Source organism: Cetorhinus maximus, chromosome 3 (genome assembly GCF_964194155.1).
Source record: "Cetorhinus maximus chromosome 3, sCetMax3.hap1.1, whole genome shotgun sequence".
Lineage (NCBI taxonomy): Eukaryota > Metazoa > Chordata > Chondrichthyes > Lamniformes > Cetorhinidae > Cetorhinus > Cetorhinus maximus.
The window spans coordinates 100,636,898-100,652,960 of NC_135881.1; the positions used below are offsets into that span (position 1 = coordinate 100,636,898).

Here is a 16,063-nt window from a genome sequence, read left to right on the forward strand (position 1 = left end):
CCAAACCTCAGGCTCTTCCTCAGAAGTGCTGTTGGACCCCCAACCTCAAACCCATGTCTCAATGCTATGAAAACCAGGATTCTATTCCAATGCTAAATTTCTCTTCTGCTGCCCCACTTCCTCTCCAGCAATGTTGCCAACCTCCAGACCACAATTCACGACTGCAAATTCCCACAATCATCTCTCCCTGCGGTGCTAGCAAAACCGAGACCCTCCACCAGTGCTGCCAATTCCAAGGGTGGATGGGGTGAGTTGCAAAATCAGGTTTGCAAGATCCAAGAAGGTTGTAAATAACTTATCCAAAACATGAAACCAGAAAGGTACGTTGATGTGGAAGGGGCAAAATGGTAGTTAAGTTCAGAAACTGGTTGGGTAGAAATACCCGAGTGCTAATTTTGAGACTGGGTAACTAATAACGAGGAACGGAAACTTGATGAGTGTGGGTAGTATGTGGCTAGAGGCCAGCAATGCTTTATATTAGCAGCATTAAGGGCAAATATTGACATATACTTAACACTGAGAAATGTTGATAACTTTGTAAATGGCAATATACACTCAAACTTTGATACGTGGAGTACAGATAAGTTAGTGGTTTGACACTGTACTAGCAACTCAAGTCAAGAGTTTGAATCATAACATAGTAAGTGGTGAAATTGCATTCAATAAATTTGAAAATTTGTGGGCTCGCACAAGAAAAAAATGACCATGAAAGCTGTCCCTTGGTAAAGGTCACATAAGTGTCATAAAATCCCAAATAGTTCAATTTGACACTTATGTGACCTTTACCAAGCGTAGTAAGAGAAGGAGTGGGGCCAATTAGAAACCAAAAAGAGAATTCATACATGGAGATAGAGGGTATCGCTGAAGCATTAAATGAGTACTTTGCATCCGTCATTACCAAGGAAAAATATACTGCTAAGTCATAGTGGAAGAGGTAGTTGAGACACTGTACGGGCTAAAAATGGAATAATTGGAGTTAGAAAGGCTGTCTGTAGTTAGAGACCAGATCAGATACATCTGAGGATAAGGGAAGGGTGGAATTTTCAGAAACATTGCCATAATCTTCCAATCCTCCTTGGGAATGGAGGTGGTGCCAAAGGACTGGAGAATTGCAAATGTCATACCTTTATTCAAAAACGGGTGTAAGGATAGACTGAGCAAATACAGGCCAGTCAATTTAATCTTGGTGTTGGGAAAGCTTTTAGAAATGATCATCGGGAACAAAATTAATAATCACATGGACAAATGAGGATTAAGGAGAGCCAGCAAGGATTTGTTAAGGGCAAATAGTGTTTAATGAACTTGTTTGAGTTTTTTTGAAGGGTAACAGAGTTGATGAGGATAATGAGGTTGATGAGATGTTTCTAGACCTGCACAAGGTGTTTGATAAAGTGCCATATCATAAACTTGCCAGAAAAGGTAACTCCCATGAAATAAAATATAGTGGTGGTATGGATATGAAGTTGGCTGAGTGACAGAAAACAGTAATATGAACAGTTGGTTTTTTCAAACTGAAGGAAGGTATAGTGCGATTCCCCAGGGGTCAGTACTAGACTTACTGCATTTCATAATATATATTGACCTAGACCTGGGTGTAATTTCATAATTTTCAGATAACACCAAACTTGGAACTATTGTGAACTTGAGGAGGATAATGATAGACTTCAATGATGGAATGAGTGGACAAGTGGCAAATGAAATTTGATGCAAGGAAGTGTGAAGTGATACATTTTGTAGGAAGAATATAAAATAGTGGGTACAATTCTAAAAGGGTTGCAGAAACAGAGAGCTGGAGGTATAGGTGCCCAAATCATTGAAGGTAGCAGTGCAGGTTAAGAAGTGGTATACATACAACATCTGGGGCTTTATAAATAGAGGTGTAGAGTACAAAAGCAAGGAAGTATGATGAAGCTTTTAAAACATTGGACACGACATTCTAGTTGAGGTAGTGCCAATTCTGGGCACCAGTTTAGAAAGGATGTAAAGGCTTTAAAGAGGAGGCAGAAAAGATTTATGGAACAGTTTAGGGTCAAGGGACCTCAGTTACATGAATAGATCTGAGAAGCTGATGCTGCTCTCCTTGGAGAAGAAAAGTTTGAGAGGAGATTTTGATCAAGATGTTCAAAGTCACGAAGGGTCAGGACAGAATAGATAGAGAGGAACTTCCCATCTGGGGAAAGTTTGAGAACTAGAGAACACAAATTTAAGATGACTGGCAAAAGAATCAACTGGAACATTAGGAAAAGCTTTTTTAATGCAGCGAGAGGTTTGGGGTCTGGAATGCACTGCCCGAGAATGGTGGAGGCAGATTTAATCATGGAAAGAAAATTCACAGGGCTATGGAGAAAATGCAGGAGAGTGGCACTAGCTGTGATGATCTTAAACCACTGGCATGGACATGATGGGCCAAGGGGGAGATGGTGGCTTAGTGGCATTATCACTGGACTAGTATCCAGAGACCCAGGGCAATGCTCTGGGACCCAGGTTTGAATCCCACACAGTGAAATTTGAACTTAAAAAAATCTGGAACTAAAAATGTCTGGTGACCACAAAACCATTGCTGATTGTTGTAAAAGCCCAAGTGGATCACTAATGTCCTTTAAAGAAGGAAATCTGCCATCCTTACCTGGTCTGGTGTACATGTGACTCCAGACCCACAGCAATGTGGTTGACTCTGAACTGCCCACTGAACAAGGGCAATTAGGGATGGGCAATAAATGCTGGTCTAACCAGAGACATTTGTGTCCCATAAAACAAATAAAATAAATGGCAGCTTCCTGTGCTGTTGCCATTCTATTATCATTTTTGGGCAAGAGAACCTGCTGCGCCTACTTGGTTTGACCGACATGTGACTCCAGTTCCATGGTGTGTTTGACTCCTTGAGGACAATCAGGTGTTATCTACATTACAAGATTTTTTTAAAAATGCTACTGCATTTTCTGCAGCATTACACACTAAGTCAAAGAATATAATCTCTTACCTGTCTGTTGTTTTTCTGTTTTTTTTCTCAATTTTTGCTTTTTTTTGGTTTTGCATTCTTGCTTCCTTGTGGTTAAGAGATGATGGGGAAAAGAGCTTCTAAGGGCTGCAGACTGAATTTTCTGAGGGGAGTGGGGTGGGGGGTGGGGGGGGGCGAAGTTACCAGCCTGCTTCCATCCCTTCAATCGCATTGCATTCCCAATCACCACCACCTTCATTTACTCTTAAGGGCAGAAATTCATTTGAGAAGCGGTGCTACAAACATCTAACTGATGTTTTGCAACATGCAAAGAGCCACTGGCTGCTTCCTACACATCCCACGCAGCATGACTGGACTAGTCCTAGTCAGTAACCTAGCTGTCTGGTAGAGCGGTCAATAAACCAAGCATCTCTGCATGCATTGTCATCAGCGTTTTCCTGTAATCTGTCCCAATGAAGCCCTCATCAGAGTACCCTGCAGCAGAACCGAACCAAGTCCTCACCCTCTGGGAGTTCACACATACAAGCTGACTGAATCCCCTATCCTGGCTACAGCCCACTCAGGCCAATTGACTCATCACATGTTCATCCTTGCTATATATATTATATATGGGTCCAGTATCTGAGGTGCAAGTTCAAGGATAACTTAGCCTTAGAGGTCTGCTTTTTCTCACCCTTCCTCTTGAGTGCAGTGGCTGATCAGACAGCAGTTCCTGAATATCTGGAAGCACAAAAATATAAGAGAAGGGGAGGGAGGGTGGATAGGAAAGCAGAAGGTCCATGGTTACTGCAACGGTAGTTTCCATTTCATGGCATCTTTCAGGATGTCCTCAGTGGTACCAGGAGCTCATAATCTTGTGCACCATCTCCCCGAGAGTGCTGAGGGAATGGATATATACTGGTTCTCCGCCTGTCCTTTGCGTCTCCTGCCCGTTGTGGGGGAGAGGGCAGAATGTCAGTGTGGTTGGGTGATATGCCTATCATAGCTGAAGTAGGTTTGTGGAGAAATGCAAGGTTGTGTGTGCAACTAACATGATTGGAAAGTTTGGATGAGGTATGGTATAAAGATGTTAGGGCAAGTCCTGATTCTACAGATGTGGTGAGGTGTGTAGAGTGATGGGTGTGAGATGTGATGTAGACGCATTCATCTATTCATACATTTTTCTGCTCTTTATACGGCCCTTCTTTCACCTCAACTGCTTACATTTTCTGTTTGCATTTTTGCTCACCACACTGATCTTTTATATCTTGATTCTATTTCACTCTTGTTCTCTTCTGCTCGCCAAACTTTTAGTTTAGTTCTGATGAGGCGTACGCACCCAAAACATCAAAGCCTCTAACTGAAGATTTTTGTTTTCATTTCAGAAGAAACATACCTTAGTTTCAGAGTCTTGAACCATTTTGTCCAATCTTCTGCTCCTGACTCTGTATCCCAAGATTGGCTTTCTGCTCAGTTTTATCAAATCTTCCAGAGCTGGATGAATTATTGGAGAAGGCTGATATTGCTGTATAAAAAAGGTAAGTGGGAATATTCAGTGATGTACCTCATGGTCACTTATTTCGTGGAATTTGTTTGTGATCATTGATTGAACAGGAATTTTGCAGAATTATTTCCATCCCTGAATTGGCCTTGGTCTCTCTTGGGAGATCATATGGCTGCTGATGGATGAGGAGCATTAAGTTGTCATGATGCTTGGTTGCAAGTCAGGTGGACATCAGCAAGAAGTATTGATTCATCAGATGCTTGGTGGGGATGGGGGAGAAGAGTGTGGTCGGGGGGGGCAGGATGGTATGTGCTGATCAACAGGGTTCCTTGACTTTTAAACCTAGAACCACGACACTTAACATTAGTTCTGGCCCTCATGACCACACACAGGCTTACTGTGTTCATACGAAGTTAACCAGGAGAGCTATTATGCAATACATAAAATAAGCAGCTGAACAATTTATTGAAACTGCTGGTAAAATGTCAGGTTTTTTATTAATGTCACAATAAAACCATTGTTTTGGACATCATTAGGCAAGTCATGACAAAATTCCTTCTACCTATAATACAAAGTTAAGGGTTGGCTTTTTCTAGCAAAATTAAATAAAATTAAAGGCTTATATAATACATGTGCAAAAAGCAAATATTGCATTTGTTATGCTGGAACACTGTAAAACACTTATCAAATATCAAATTCTTGACATACGCTCACACTGTAGCCAGCTTCATTGTCATGCACATTAGCACACTGAAAATAAACCATGCATTTGGTCAGTATACAGAAGAAGAATAACCTTCCGAAGTGGAATCAAATATCAGGTAAATGCTTCATTCAGTTTTCCTTCCTCAGGTTTGCCATTTACCTAAATATAGAAGAATAGACTCATTAATTGAACAGCACTGAAATTGTCCAAAATTGCCATAATAGTGTAAGCTACCAAGGAGCAGGCAATACACCGATTTACCTTATTTCACTTAACAGCCCAGATGTTGCTAACAATGCTGCTGTTGTTAAATTCACCAAAATAAGTTTTACTCTCACTTCTAAGAAGAGTTCCAATGTAGCAATACCAATGTAAATGCTGACAACTCTAGCCTTCATTTACTCATGATGACCAATGTACCAATTCTGAGCTCTACAGATCTTTTCCACTCATAATAGAAGGATGGTTTTGTGGCCAGATTACAAGCAAAAAAACCTGAATGAACCTTAGTTGATACTGTTGTGGAATATGGTAATCGATGAATTGCCTCTTGCATCGTACTCTGGAACCTAGGGGAGAATTTTCTCCCCATCGGGGGTTGTGCGGGAGCAGGCGCACGGCCAATCACCGCCTGCGATTGGCTGGGCGCCGCCATTTTACGTGGGTGGGCCAATTAAGGCCCGCCCAGCATGACGCGCGCCCGGAAGCACTTAGTGCTCCCTGTGTGGGCTGGTGGGGGTGGGGGGGTTTGCCGGAGTCGGGGCCTGCGCTCACGCATGTGCGCGAAAGAGCACAGAAATCTCCCAGAGGCACAGGGCTGCCTCAGGGAGATTAGTTTAAATTTAAAAAATTTTAATAAAGGAAAAATAATTTTTAGGACATGTCCCCTCATGTGAAACTGTCACATGAGCTGGGGCATGTCTGAATTTTATTTTAAATTTTTTCAAACCTCAAAATCTTCATGAAACCTCATCCCATCCGTGGATGAGGTTCCATGAAAAATGCGAAAGCCGCCTGGGCTCTTCGCTTGCCCGGCAACCTTAAGGCTGGACGGGCAGCTCAGTTTATTGTTTTAATTGATAGTTAACTTGCCTTAATAAGCCTTTGACAGTTCGGCTGGCGCGCAGACGACTCAGGTGCACACCCACCGAACTGAAAATCTGAATGACGTGTGGTGACGTCAGGACACATGCCCACTCGCCGAGCCGAAGATTCTGCCCCTAAAAACAGTAGCTGGGAATGGTGGTGCCTTACCCGAGATTGATGATCAGCCATGATTATATTAAATAGCGGAAATGGCTCGAAGATCCAAATGGCCTACCCCTATTTCCTACAACTTAGCTAGAAGTGTGGTGGAAACTCTATTTACAATCACTTTTGGCAAAGTTACACAGGTAAAGTCATTGTATCACTGAAGAAATTCCTGATTATTATAAATATATAGGGTCACATCAGGACAGTTTAACATATTTTAGCAGTTTGATGAGATTTTAAAATAGCTATGTCCTAGTACCTGTTGTGAGCTCCACCAAAACATGGGGAACAGGGCAATGGAGTTCAAATCCCACCAAAATTGAATGCAGTTTTAGAAAAATGTAGAAATATAAGAAAATTGGTATCACCATGAAGTAGTCAGATTGTCTGTGTAGGACTCCAGACCCACACCAATATTTGTTTTAAAATCTCAGGGTAGATTATCAAAGCCAGGAATTTCTTCTGAAGTGGCCTGGTGAGATCTGCGAATAACTAGCACTGCGTGTACTTCAGAGGCCTGGTAAGCTACTCAATTGTACAAACTGCTACCAAGACAGCTGGGAATGTGCAATAACATTGCCAAAGATACCTTTTTCGCAAGGAGGAACACAAAAAGTTGACAAAACCAATCTTGATTCAACCAATTATAGAAACCACCTTGAAAACAAGACAGATAATAAAAAAATGATTCATACTATCCTGTTATTACCAGGCTTGTTAACTCTTTGCAAGGGGGTTAGAGTATGAGTAATGAAGACTTGCTCTAATTATATTGGGTTTTCCTGAGACCATATCTGGACCACCGTGTCTGCTTTTGGTTTCCATACCCAATGAAAAATATGAAGGACTGCTTTTCAACTAGATTAGTAATCATGGACCTCCCTCATCTAAATTAAAATACTATGTCACACTCAAGTAGAGTGTTTTAATAATAATTTTAAGAAAACTGGTACTTATATGTCAGCAAATTAGGTGTGCTTACTTCTCACTACAGTGTCTTGTGTATTCTTGTGCATGTCCCTCCTAGGTGAGACAGCCAGTCCACTCTGCACTGCACATGCGAAACATGTGGGAAAAGAGTGTGGTTGTGACAATATTTTATAGGCCCCTACTAAGTCTTTATGGAACCCAGTTTGAGAACCACTGATAGAGGAACATAGCTATCAATTTGGGCAGATAAAACAGAAATTAGTGATCTGATCACCTGTTTTGGTTGTTGGTGGAGGGATTAATATTGGATAGGACACTGAATATTGCCCTGGTATCTTCATCTCCTCAGTTTAACATCTCTTCCAAAAGATGGCACTTCTCAGTTCTGCACTGTGAGGTCACTCCAGACTACATGCTCACACATCTACATCATAAGGTTGTGAGTTCAAGCTCTGCTCCAGAGATGAGAGTTCCCCCATTGAGCTACAGCTGACAAACTGCTAGCTAATCAAAAGTAAAGTATTTTTCTTTGAGAAGTGGAATAATGCTGAGATCACTTGCCCAAGGAGGACAGAATAGCACTGCACACGCAGGAAGAAGCATCTAAATCTAATGAGGTGGATAGGCGAATTTTGTGTCGTACCCACTTCAATCTGAACCAGTACGGGCACGCTGTAAATCACAGCCCCCGCATTCAAAAATCAGGGCACCTGAATTTCACATCCAGTCTGTTTCAGCCTTACGGTGGCCAGGAAGAGGGATGGAATCGGTGGATGCAGCTTGACATAGGGACCAAAGATGATGGCTTCTGTCTTTCCAATAATCAACTGAAGAAAATTTCTGCTTGTTCAATATTGGCTGTTTGATAAACAGCATGACATATCAGAGGTAATGAAGGGATGGTGTTGTGGTAGAGCTGTAATCAGCATATGTTTGCGATCTGACAGTGTTTTTGGATGATGTTGCCGAGGGTCAGCATGTCGATGAGAAATAGGAGGAAAGATTTATTTACATAAGGCTGTTATATCTTTCCTGATACAAAAAAATTCAAAACGTAACTAAAATTAAATCTGTTGATAATGTAATAGGAGTACACGTGCCATAAAGCCTTTGATCACCTGTGCTCCAATTAACCGTTCACCCTGTAGATGCTGCTTGGCTTTAATGGAAAGCAATTAAATAACTCAAATGTCTTTTTAAACAAAATGGAAATTCTTTAGTGGTTTGCACTTGCCTCAAATTGCAGAAATGTCGACATATAAAATTCTCCTCCAATCAGGAAAGCAAGAATGAAGAAGTAAAAAATTTGATTATGAATTAAGAATTTACCACGTTAAGTTTTTTTCCTTCTGATAAGACTTCACTCACTTTGACAAAAAAAATCTGCTGCAGATTAGCAATGGCTTTGTTTTGGTTATATTAACATGCATAAAAATGGAATGGGCCTTTATGATAGCATTAGATGAAATGTATTATCCAAGAGTCCTAGTCCCCTGTATACTGACATAACAGTACTACCTCCTGTCCAACATGCAATATCTGAGCCAAAGTACTTTGACTGTAACAAAATCTGTAATACCAAATGTTACACATACATTTATTAAATAAAAAATACACTTTCAGTAGAAGGCTTTTTATCCTTCATGTTGCATGATAGTCAATGTGATAGTGGTTTGAGCAAGGGATGGCTGGCGAGAGAGATGGTGGATACTGACCTGCATCTTGCTGCTGGGGCAGCTGGGTCTGTAATGGGTGATTCCTGCAAAGACAAGACACAACAATAAGATGAAACTGAATTGGAATCAAATTCTGCAGCTGCTGTGTCAAGTGACTTTTTTGTCTTCTAAGTCAGTTTCTATTCTGCCACTCTTAATCTTTCTCAGCTTTACAGTCAAATAAATCATTATGCCATTACTAATGAAACAGGGACCATATACCTAGAATTATAAAGCACTCTATACTAATAGTCAATTACTTCATCCAGTCCTATTAAAATTACATTGTTCAATGAACTGACACGGTCAACAAGCCGTTACTTGAGTTTGTTCACATGACTGGATTTCAACTTTTTTTTAAATTAATGATGTAGTTCATTGATAACATGAAATAAATCTCAGCTACAGTAATTAAATTATAGTTTGATCTTTTTTCTGAGGCAATAAGGATATGATTTGTTTCCCCTTTTGTTTGTTTCCCATTAGTTTTTGCAACCCCTTTTTCTGAAAGAGGAAGATTGTCACACTTCTGCTCTCCAATGTCAAGGCTACTATCAGGATAGAGAGCAAGTCCCACTGAAGAATCTTCCCTCTGTTTTGCTTTCTTCCTTCCTTTCCGCAGGAAGTTATTGTAAAAAAAGTCGAAGATCAGAAATGGCCAATTTGTTCACTGACACTCTTCCCACTAATACCCTAATTCTTCCATTACAACATCCAAACTTGTTTAGAATTATCCAATGCTTTTGTCACTACTATCCAGACTAGCAAACCATTTCAAACATTTTCTCTTTTTCAGTAAAGGAGTTATACATTATATCCATTTAAATTTACCTGGTTTATGTTGAAGTAATATTTTGCATTTGCTTTATCGACACCATTTAATAGTTCTTGTACATGAATGAGATCCTATCATCTGTCTTTATGCAATGTACAGCTTGAGCTTCTCTCATGTTTCTTCATGGTCTAATATGGGATTGCGCTTGTTTTTCTTTGAATCCTTATTTATATACCTCTTTTTCAGAGCGACATGATCAGATTTAAACTATGCTCCAAGCATGTAAATCCATAGTATAACTTCTCTAAGGCCTATATTTTACTGTTCTTGCTACATCCCAGCCTGCATTTGCTTTTTTAATTGCTTCACCGTTGTGCCTAGACACTGAAAGTAGGGAGTTTACAATTACTCCCAGCCCTCTACATTAATTCAACTTCAATCATTTTATATATTTTTTTCAAATCATAGTTGACTTTCCTCAGTTATCTAACCTCTGCTCAAACCATCTCCATACACTACAAATCGGGATAGTTTGAGCGGTGTTCTGACCTGTGGCTCTGCACACTGGTGCTTCGACATGCAGTGTCACCATGCTGCCGGTGAGCCTATTTTAAGTATCACGTGCTGCCATATTTGTGTTATGTATTTTTGTGCCATCATAAAACAAAGGTCTATTAACTAACAGAAATTTTTAACTGTCTGTGTTTAGTGCTATTGGTGCCAATTATTTATACATTGATTGCAAAGAGGCTAAATTAATCAGGAAGTAATAATTGGTAATTACAGGAGTATGACAGGAGGAGTGGAAGCAATAACCAAGAGAGAATCTGCTATCTGTGCCAAGGCGAAATAGTCTGGTACTACCTGGTTCAAAAAGATGTATTTTGATGGTGCACAAAACCCAGGGACACTTGAATGTGAAACAATGCTCCTCAATACATCTCTTGTCACTTAAGGAAAGCATGTATAAAGTGGCCACTGATAAATACCCCTAAACACCAGCGCATGATGTTAAAAGTTAATGTGCAGCCTATTGTCCAGCAGCAAAGAAATACAAATACTCCATCTCCTTTGATCACTGTTACATTAAAGAAAAAAGAAATATTTTGCATCTAGTAATGTATCAAATAAAGAAACACTCACTGTTGTGTTTGCATGAGAGGCATGTTGGAGGTGTCACAGTTATCTGAATGGTGAAGGGGTGGCACAATCTCACCAGTTACTGGGTTAAACACAGGCAGCGTGGAGAGGGGCCAAGCTGCCTCCCGTTTTTTTGACATGTTCCGAAGCTCCTTAGTTGACTTCTGGATGGAACTGTGATGAACCAACTGGATGCTGAGGAAAGATGTGAAATTAGAAATGAGAAAATTATACTGTAAACTTTGAATACTGCATCTGGTCATATTATCTTGCTTTTGTAACTAGACACTGCTCATATTCTGACTCAGAACTCAGCTGAGTTCTAAATTTCTGGATTAAAAGAATTCACTCTGCAAAAAATTTCTGTTTGTGCATGTCTTACTGATAAAAGTAATCATTTTTTAAATGATATTTGTCTATATGCAGCTGTAGTTTGTACAATCGACAATAATAAATGATTGATGTTTAACACGTTCATATGACATTCTTCCATCTATTTTAACAGAGGAATCAGCCTATCTAAAATAAACAGGTTAACTTCTGTTTAAAAATGGACAGAGATATACCATGAGAAAGTCAAGTAGTTTGTTGTGTTATTATCATCATTTCTAGCGTTATAACACAAGATCCCTAGAGTTGAGCTTTTTCTTTGCTGCTGGGTTTCTATCTATGTCAGAGATACTAGTATGATTTGTATTTTAAAGTCACAATTTTAAAATATAATAAAATTGTAATTGAATATTAATAAGAATGGACAACTTTTAATTTATCTAATGGTCAGAAACCACTTCAGTAAAAACATTGCACAGGGCAATTCCCAAAACATCACTGAATCTAGCAGGTCACTTACACTTTTGTGCATGTCCAGCTTATTTGGATTTTATGCTAATATCAGCTACACACCAGTGTTTAAAAAACATCAAGCCTCGTTAGAAATTGCTAGGGACAGGTTTCAGAGTCAGAGTCATTTACAGCACAGCTGGAGGTCATTTGGCCCATCAAGTCCATGCCAGCTCCCCACAGAGTATTCCAGCAAGTCCAATTCCCCCGCTCAATCCTCATAGCCCTGCAAGTTTATTTCCTTCAATTGCCCATCGAATTTCCTTTTGAAATCATTGATGTTCTTACTTCCACCACCCTCGTGGGCAGTGATTTCCAGTCAATTCCACTCAGTGTAAAAATGTTCTGCCTCACAATCCCCCGCACCCCTTGCCAAAATCTTGTTATTGTACCATCAGCTAATGGGAAGAGTTTTTCCTTGTCTACCTAATTCAAACCTGTCATAATCTTGTACACCTCTATCAAATCTCTCCTCAATTTCCCTTGTTCCAAGGAGAACAAACCCAGCCTTTCCAACTTATTAAGTGTGTATTTTGAATTGGTTATCATTAACAGGAACTGGAGGATAGACAAGTAACATTTTGAATTATTTAATTAATATTTGCTACAATCCCTCTTTTTCACCAAGGCCCTTTATGTGCAGCTATCATCACCCACTTTCCTGCTGGGTATTATACTGCAATGGATTGATCCATTATTAGTAGCAACAAAAAAAACCTAAGACTTAAATGAGTTCATTGTGTAACTTCCAAGTTAAAACCAGCAACATTAATTGCTGGCATGGATAGAAGATTGGCTAACTGACAGGAAAAAGAGAGTTGACATAAATGGGTCTTTTACTAGTTGGCAGGATATAACAAGTGGTATGTCACAGGGATCAGTGCTGGGGCCTCAACTTTTTACAACTTATATAAATGACTTAGATGAAGGGACCGAAGGTATGGTTGCTAAATTTACAGACGACACAAAGATAGGTAGGACAGTAAGTTGTGAAGAGGACATAAGGAGGCTACAAAGGGACATAGATAGGTTAAGTGAGTAGGCAAAGATCTAGCAAATGGAGTATAAATGTGGGCAAATGTGAATTTGTCCATTTCAGCAGGAAGAATAAAAAAGCGTATTATCTGAATGGTGAGAGATTACAGAGCTTTGAGATTCAGGAGGAGCTGGGTGTTCAAGTGCATGAATCACAAAAGGCTAGTATGCAGGTAATTAGGAAAGCTAATAGAACATCATTTATTGTGAGGGGAATTGATTACAAAAGTTGGGAGGTTATGTTTCAGCTGCGCAGGGCACTGGTGAGACCACATCTGGAGTATTGTGTACAGTACTGGTCTCCTTATTTAAGGAAATATATAAATGCATTAGAAACACTTCAAAAAAGGTTACTAGACTAATACCTGGAATGGGCTGATTGTCTTATGAGGAAAGGTTAGGGTTGTATCCACTGGAGTTCAGAAGAATAAGAGGCAACTTGTTTGAAACCTTTTAAGATCCTCAGGAATCTTGACATGGAGGATATGAAGAGGGTGTTTTCTCTTTTGGAAGAATCTAGAACTAGGGGTCACTGTTTAAAAATAAGGAGTCGCTCATTTAAGACAGATGAGAATTTTTTTCTCTCAGAGGATCATGGGTCTTTGGAACTCTCTTCCTCAAAGGGCAGTGGAGGCAGAGTCTGAATATTTTTAAGGCAGAGCTAGATATATTCTTGATTAACAAAGGGGTGAAAGGTTATCGAGGATAAGCAGGAATGTGGGGTCAAGGTTACATTCAGATCAGCCATGATCTTATTGAATGGCGGAGCAGGCTCGAAGGGCCAAGTGGCCTACTCCTGAACCTAATTTGTATGTTTATATGTGTTTGACACAAGAACTAAGGGGAGGAGGTGGTTCCATGAACATACCCACTTTCAATGCTGGATAGCCCAGCAAGTGAGTGCAAAAGATGAAGCTGAAGTGTTTGCAGCAATCTTCAGCCAGAAATGCCAAGTTGATGATGCATCTCAGCCTCCTTCAATGCTGGGGAACCCAGCAAGTGAGTTTAAGAGACAAGGATGAAATATTTGCAACAATCTTCAGTCAGAAATGCCAGAGGTCCCCACTATCAAATAATGCTGTCTTCCATCAATTTAATTCACTCTATGTGATATCAAGAAATGGCTGAGGACAGTGGTTACTGCAAAACCTACATCCTGGCTGCAGTGCTGATAACTTGTGCTCCAGAGCTATCCACATCCCTAGCCAAGTTGTTCCAGTACAGCTACAACACTGGCATCTACACAGGATGTGGAGAATTGCACAGGCATATCCTGTCCAGAAAAAGCAGAACAAATCCAATCTGGCCAATTACCACGATTCTTGATCATCAGCGAAGTAAAATAAGGTATTGTCTATTAAGCAGCACTTGTTCACCAATAATCTGCTCACCGATGCTCAGTTTGGGTTCTGTCAGGACCGCTCAGTTCCAGACCTCGTTACAGCCTTAGTCCAAGCATAGACAAAACAGCTGAATTCCAAAGGTGAGGTGAGAGTAAATTCCCTTGACATCATGGCAGCATTGGACAGAGTGTGGCCTAGAGGAGCCCTGATAAAATTGAAGTCAATCAGAATCAGGGAGAAAACTCTCCACTGGTTGGAGTCATACCTAGCACAAAAGAAGAAGGTTGTGGTTGTTGCAGGCCAATTATTTCAACTGCAGGACTTCGCTGCAGGAGTTCCTCAGGTCAGTGTCCTAGACCCAACCATTTCAGCTACTTCATCAATGGCTTTCCCTTCATTATAAGATCAGAACTCGGGATATTCATTGACAATTGCACCGTATTCAGTTCCGTTTGCAACTCTTCAGATAATTTGAGGTCAGAGAAAGAACAGAACTGGAATTTGAACCAGGGGGTGCAGAGGGAAAGAAGAGAAGATAATGGAAAATCACATATCAAATGGTCATATTTTTATTTAATCTCCAATGATGTACTGCAATGCCAGATGCAACATGTCCAAATTAAGATTTTTTTTCAATGAATATCAATCCCTTCAATCATTGAAACCATTAAGGAAGCAAAAAAAAGTTTCACTGTAATATTTTATTGCTGGTGGCACACTAGAAATAGTAGTTTCTTCTACTACAGAAAGTACCAGCCATCCACTGCCAAACAGAGAACAGCAGACTTTTGTACTGGGTTTTAGGTGATTTCAGGTAATCCTGATTTATAATTTTACACTTTAGCTATTTGTATTGAAAGGCATAAAATCTATTGCCTTGCTGACCAGAGCAGCATCTACTGATGAGACAGTGGTTCAAAATAGACAGCTTGTATTGCTTTATGTAAACTAAAGACTCCACTGATAGTCAAACTGCAGCAACTATTTAGATACTCAGCCAGTTGTCACTACAACAGCTGGGTGTTAAAGTAAAACTGGCACACACACTGGTAAAAATTTGATTCAGGAAGCAAATAAGGAATGCACTGGAAAGAAATGATGCATGACAAGGGACTTTTGCACACATCCCTGTGCAAACAGGGTTCTTTCCTCTATTATTTATAACTAGCAGCAACACAGCCCAGGAAAAGTTTAAGTGCAGTTTAGTAGTACAATTCGTTTTCAAATAGAAATGGAATGTGCTAAAAACCGGTCAGACAGCATCTGTAGAGCAGAGGAGGTTGGGTTAACATTTTAAGTCAAAGGTCTTTTGTCAATTTTTTCAGATCTCCAGGTCTGCAATTGTTTAGTTTGTATCTTATTCCAGTAGGTTTGAGTAGTTCTCAGTGTACGAGTAGAAATGAGAGAACCAATTCATCCTCCACAACAGCGGTTTGGATGAAAGGTCATTGACCTGAAGCATTTTCCCTCTCCAGAGATGCTGCCTGACCTGCCATGTGTTTTCCAACATTTTCTCTTTTTACAACAGTTGCCTGGGTGTGATTTTGTGCATTACGAGTGCTGCCTGCTGCAGACAGGTGGGTCTAATATACCCGCCGAAACTCCAAAACAACTTGTCACATATTCTCAGGTATAGACTGTGGAGAAAGAGCCACATCTTTTTTTATACCACATCTTCTGTTGAGAGCCATCAGCACTCATACAGTACAAGCACTTCTGTGGGAATGGAGCTGATCCCCTCATGCTGTTCCTTCCACGCTTGGAGTCACACCTATTGTCAGCTGTTCACTAAAGTGGAACAACGGCAGTCAAGAGTGAGTTCATGGCTCAGATGGCCACAGCATTCCAGTTTAAGGACTCTCCTGGACAAAAATGAGAAGCTG

General features: G+C 40.2%; 1 protein-coding gene across 4 annotated transcripts in view; it reads right to left on the reverse strand.

The window, feature by feature from the left end:
• Positions 1–4,914: 4,914 nt before the first annotated feature.
• Positions 4,915–16,063, reverse strand: part of sgce (sarcoglycan, epsilon) — an 89,727-nt gene continuing 78,578 nt past the window's right edge. For all 4 annotated transcript variants that reach the window (XM_078538766.1, XM_078538765.1, XM_078538767.1 and 1 more), the window contains 3 exons: positions 10,966–11,157; positions 9,048–9,091; positions 4,915–5,307 (listed from right to left, as the gene is read on the reverse strand). In XM_078538766.1, the coding sequence (XP_078394892.1) occupies positions 5,291–5,307; positions 9,048–9,091; positions 10,966–11,157 (253 nt within the window). In that variant the 3' untranslated portion in view covers positions 4,915–5,290. The remainder of the gene's footprint in view (positions 5,308–9,047; positions 9,092–10,965; positions 11,158–16,063) is intronic.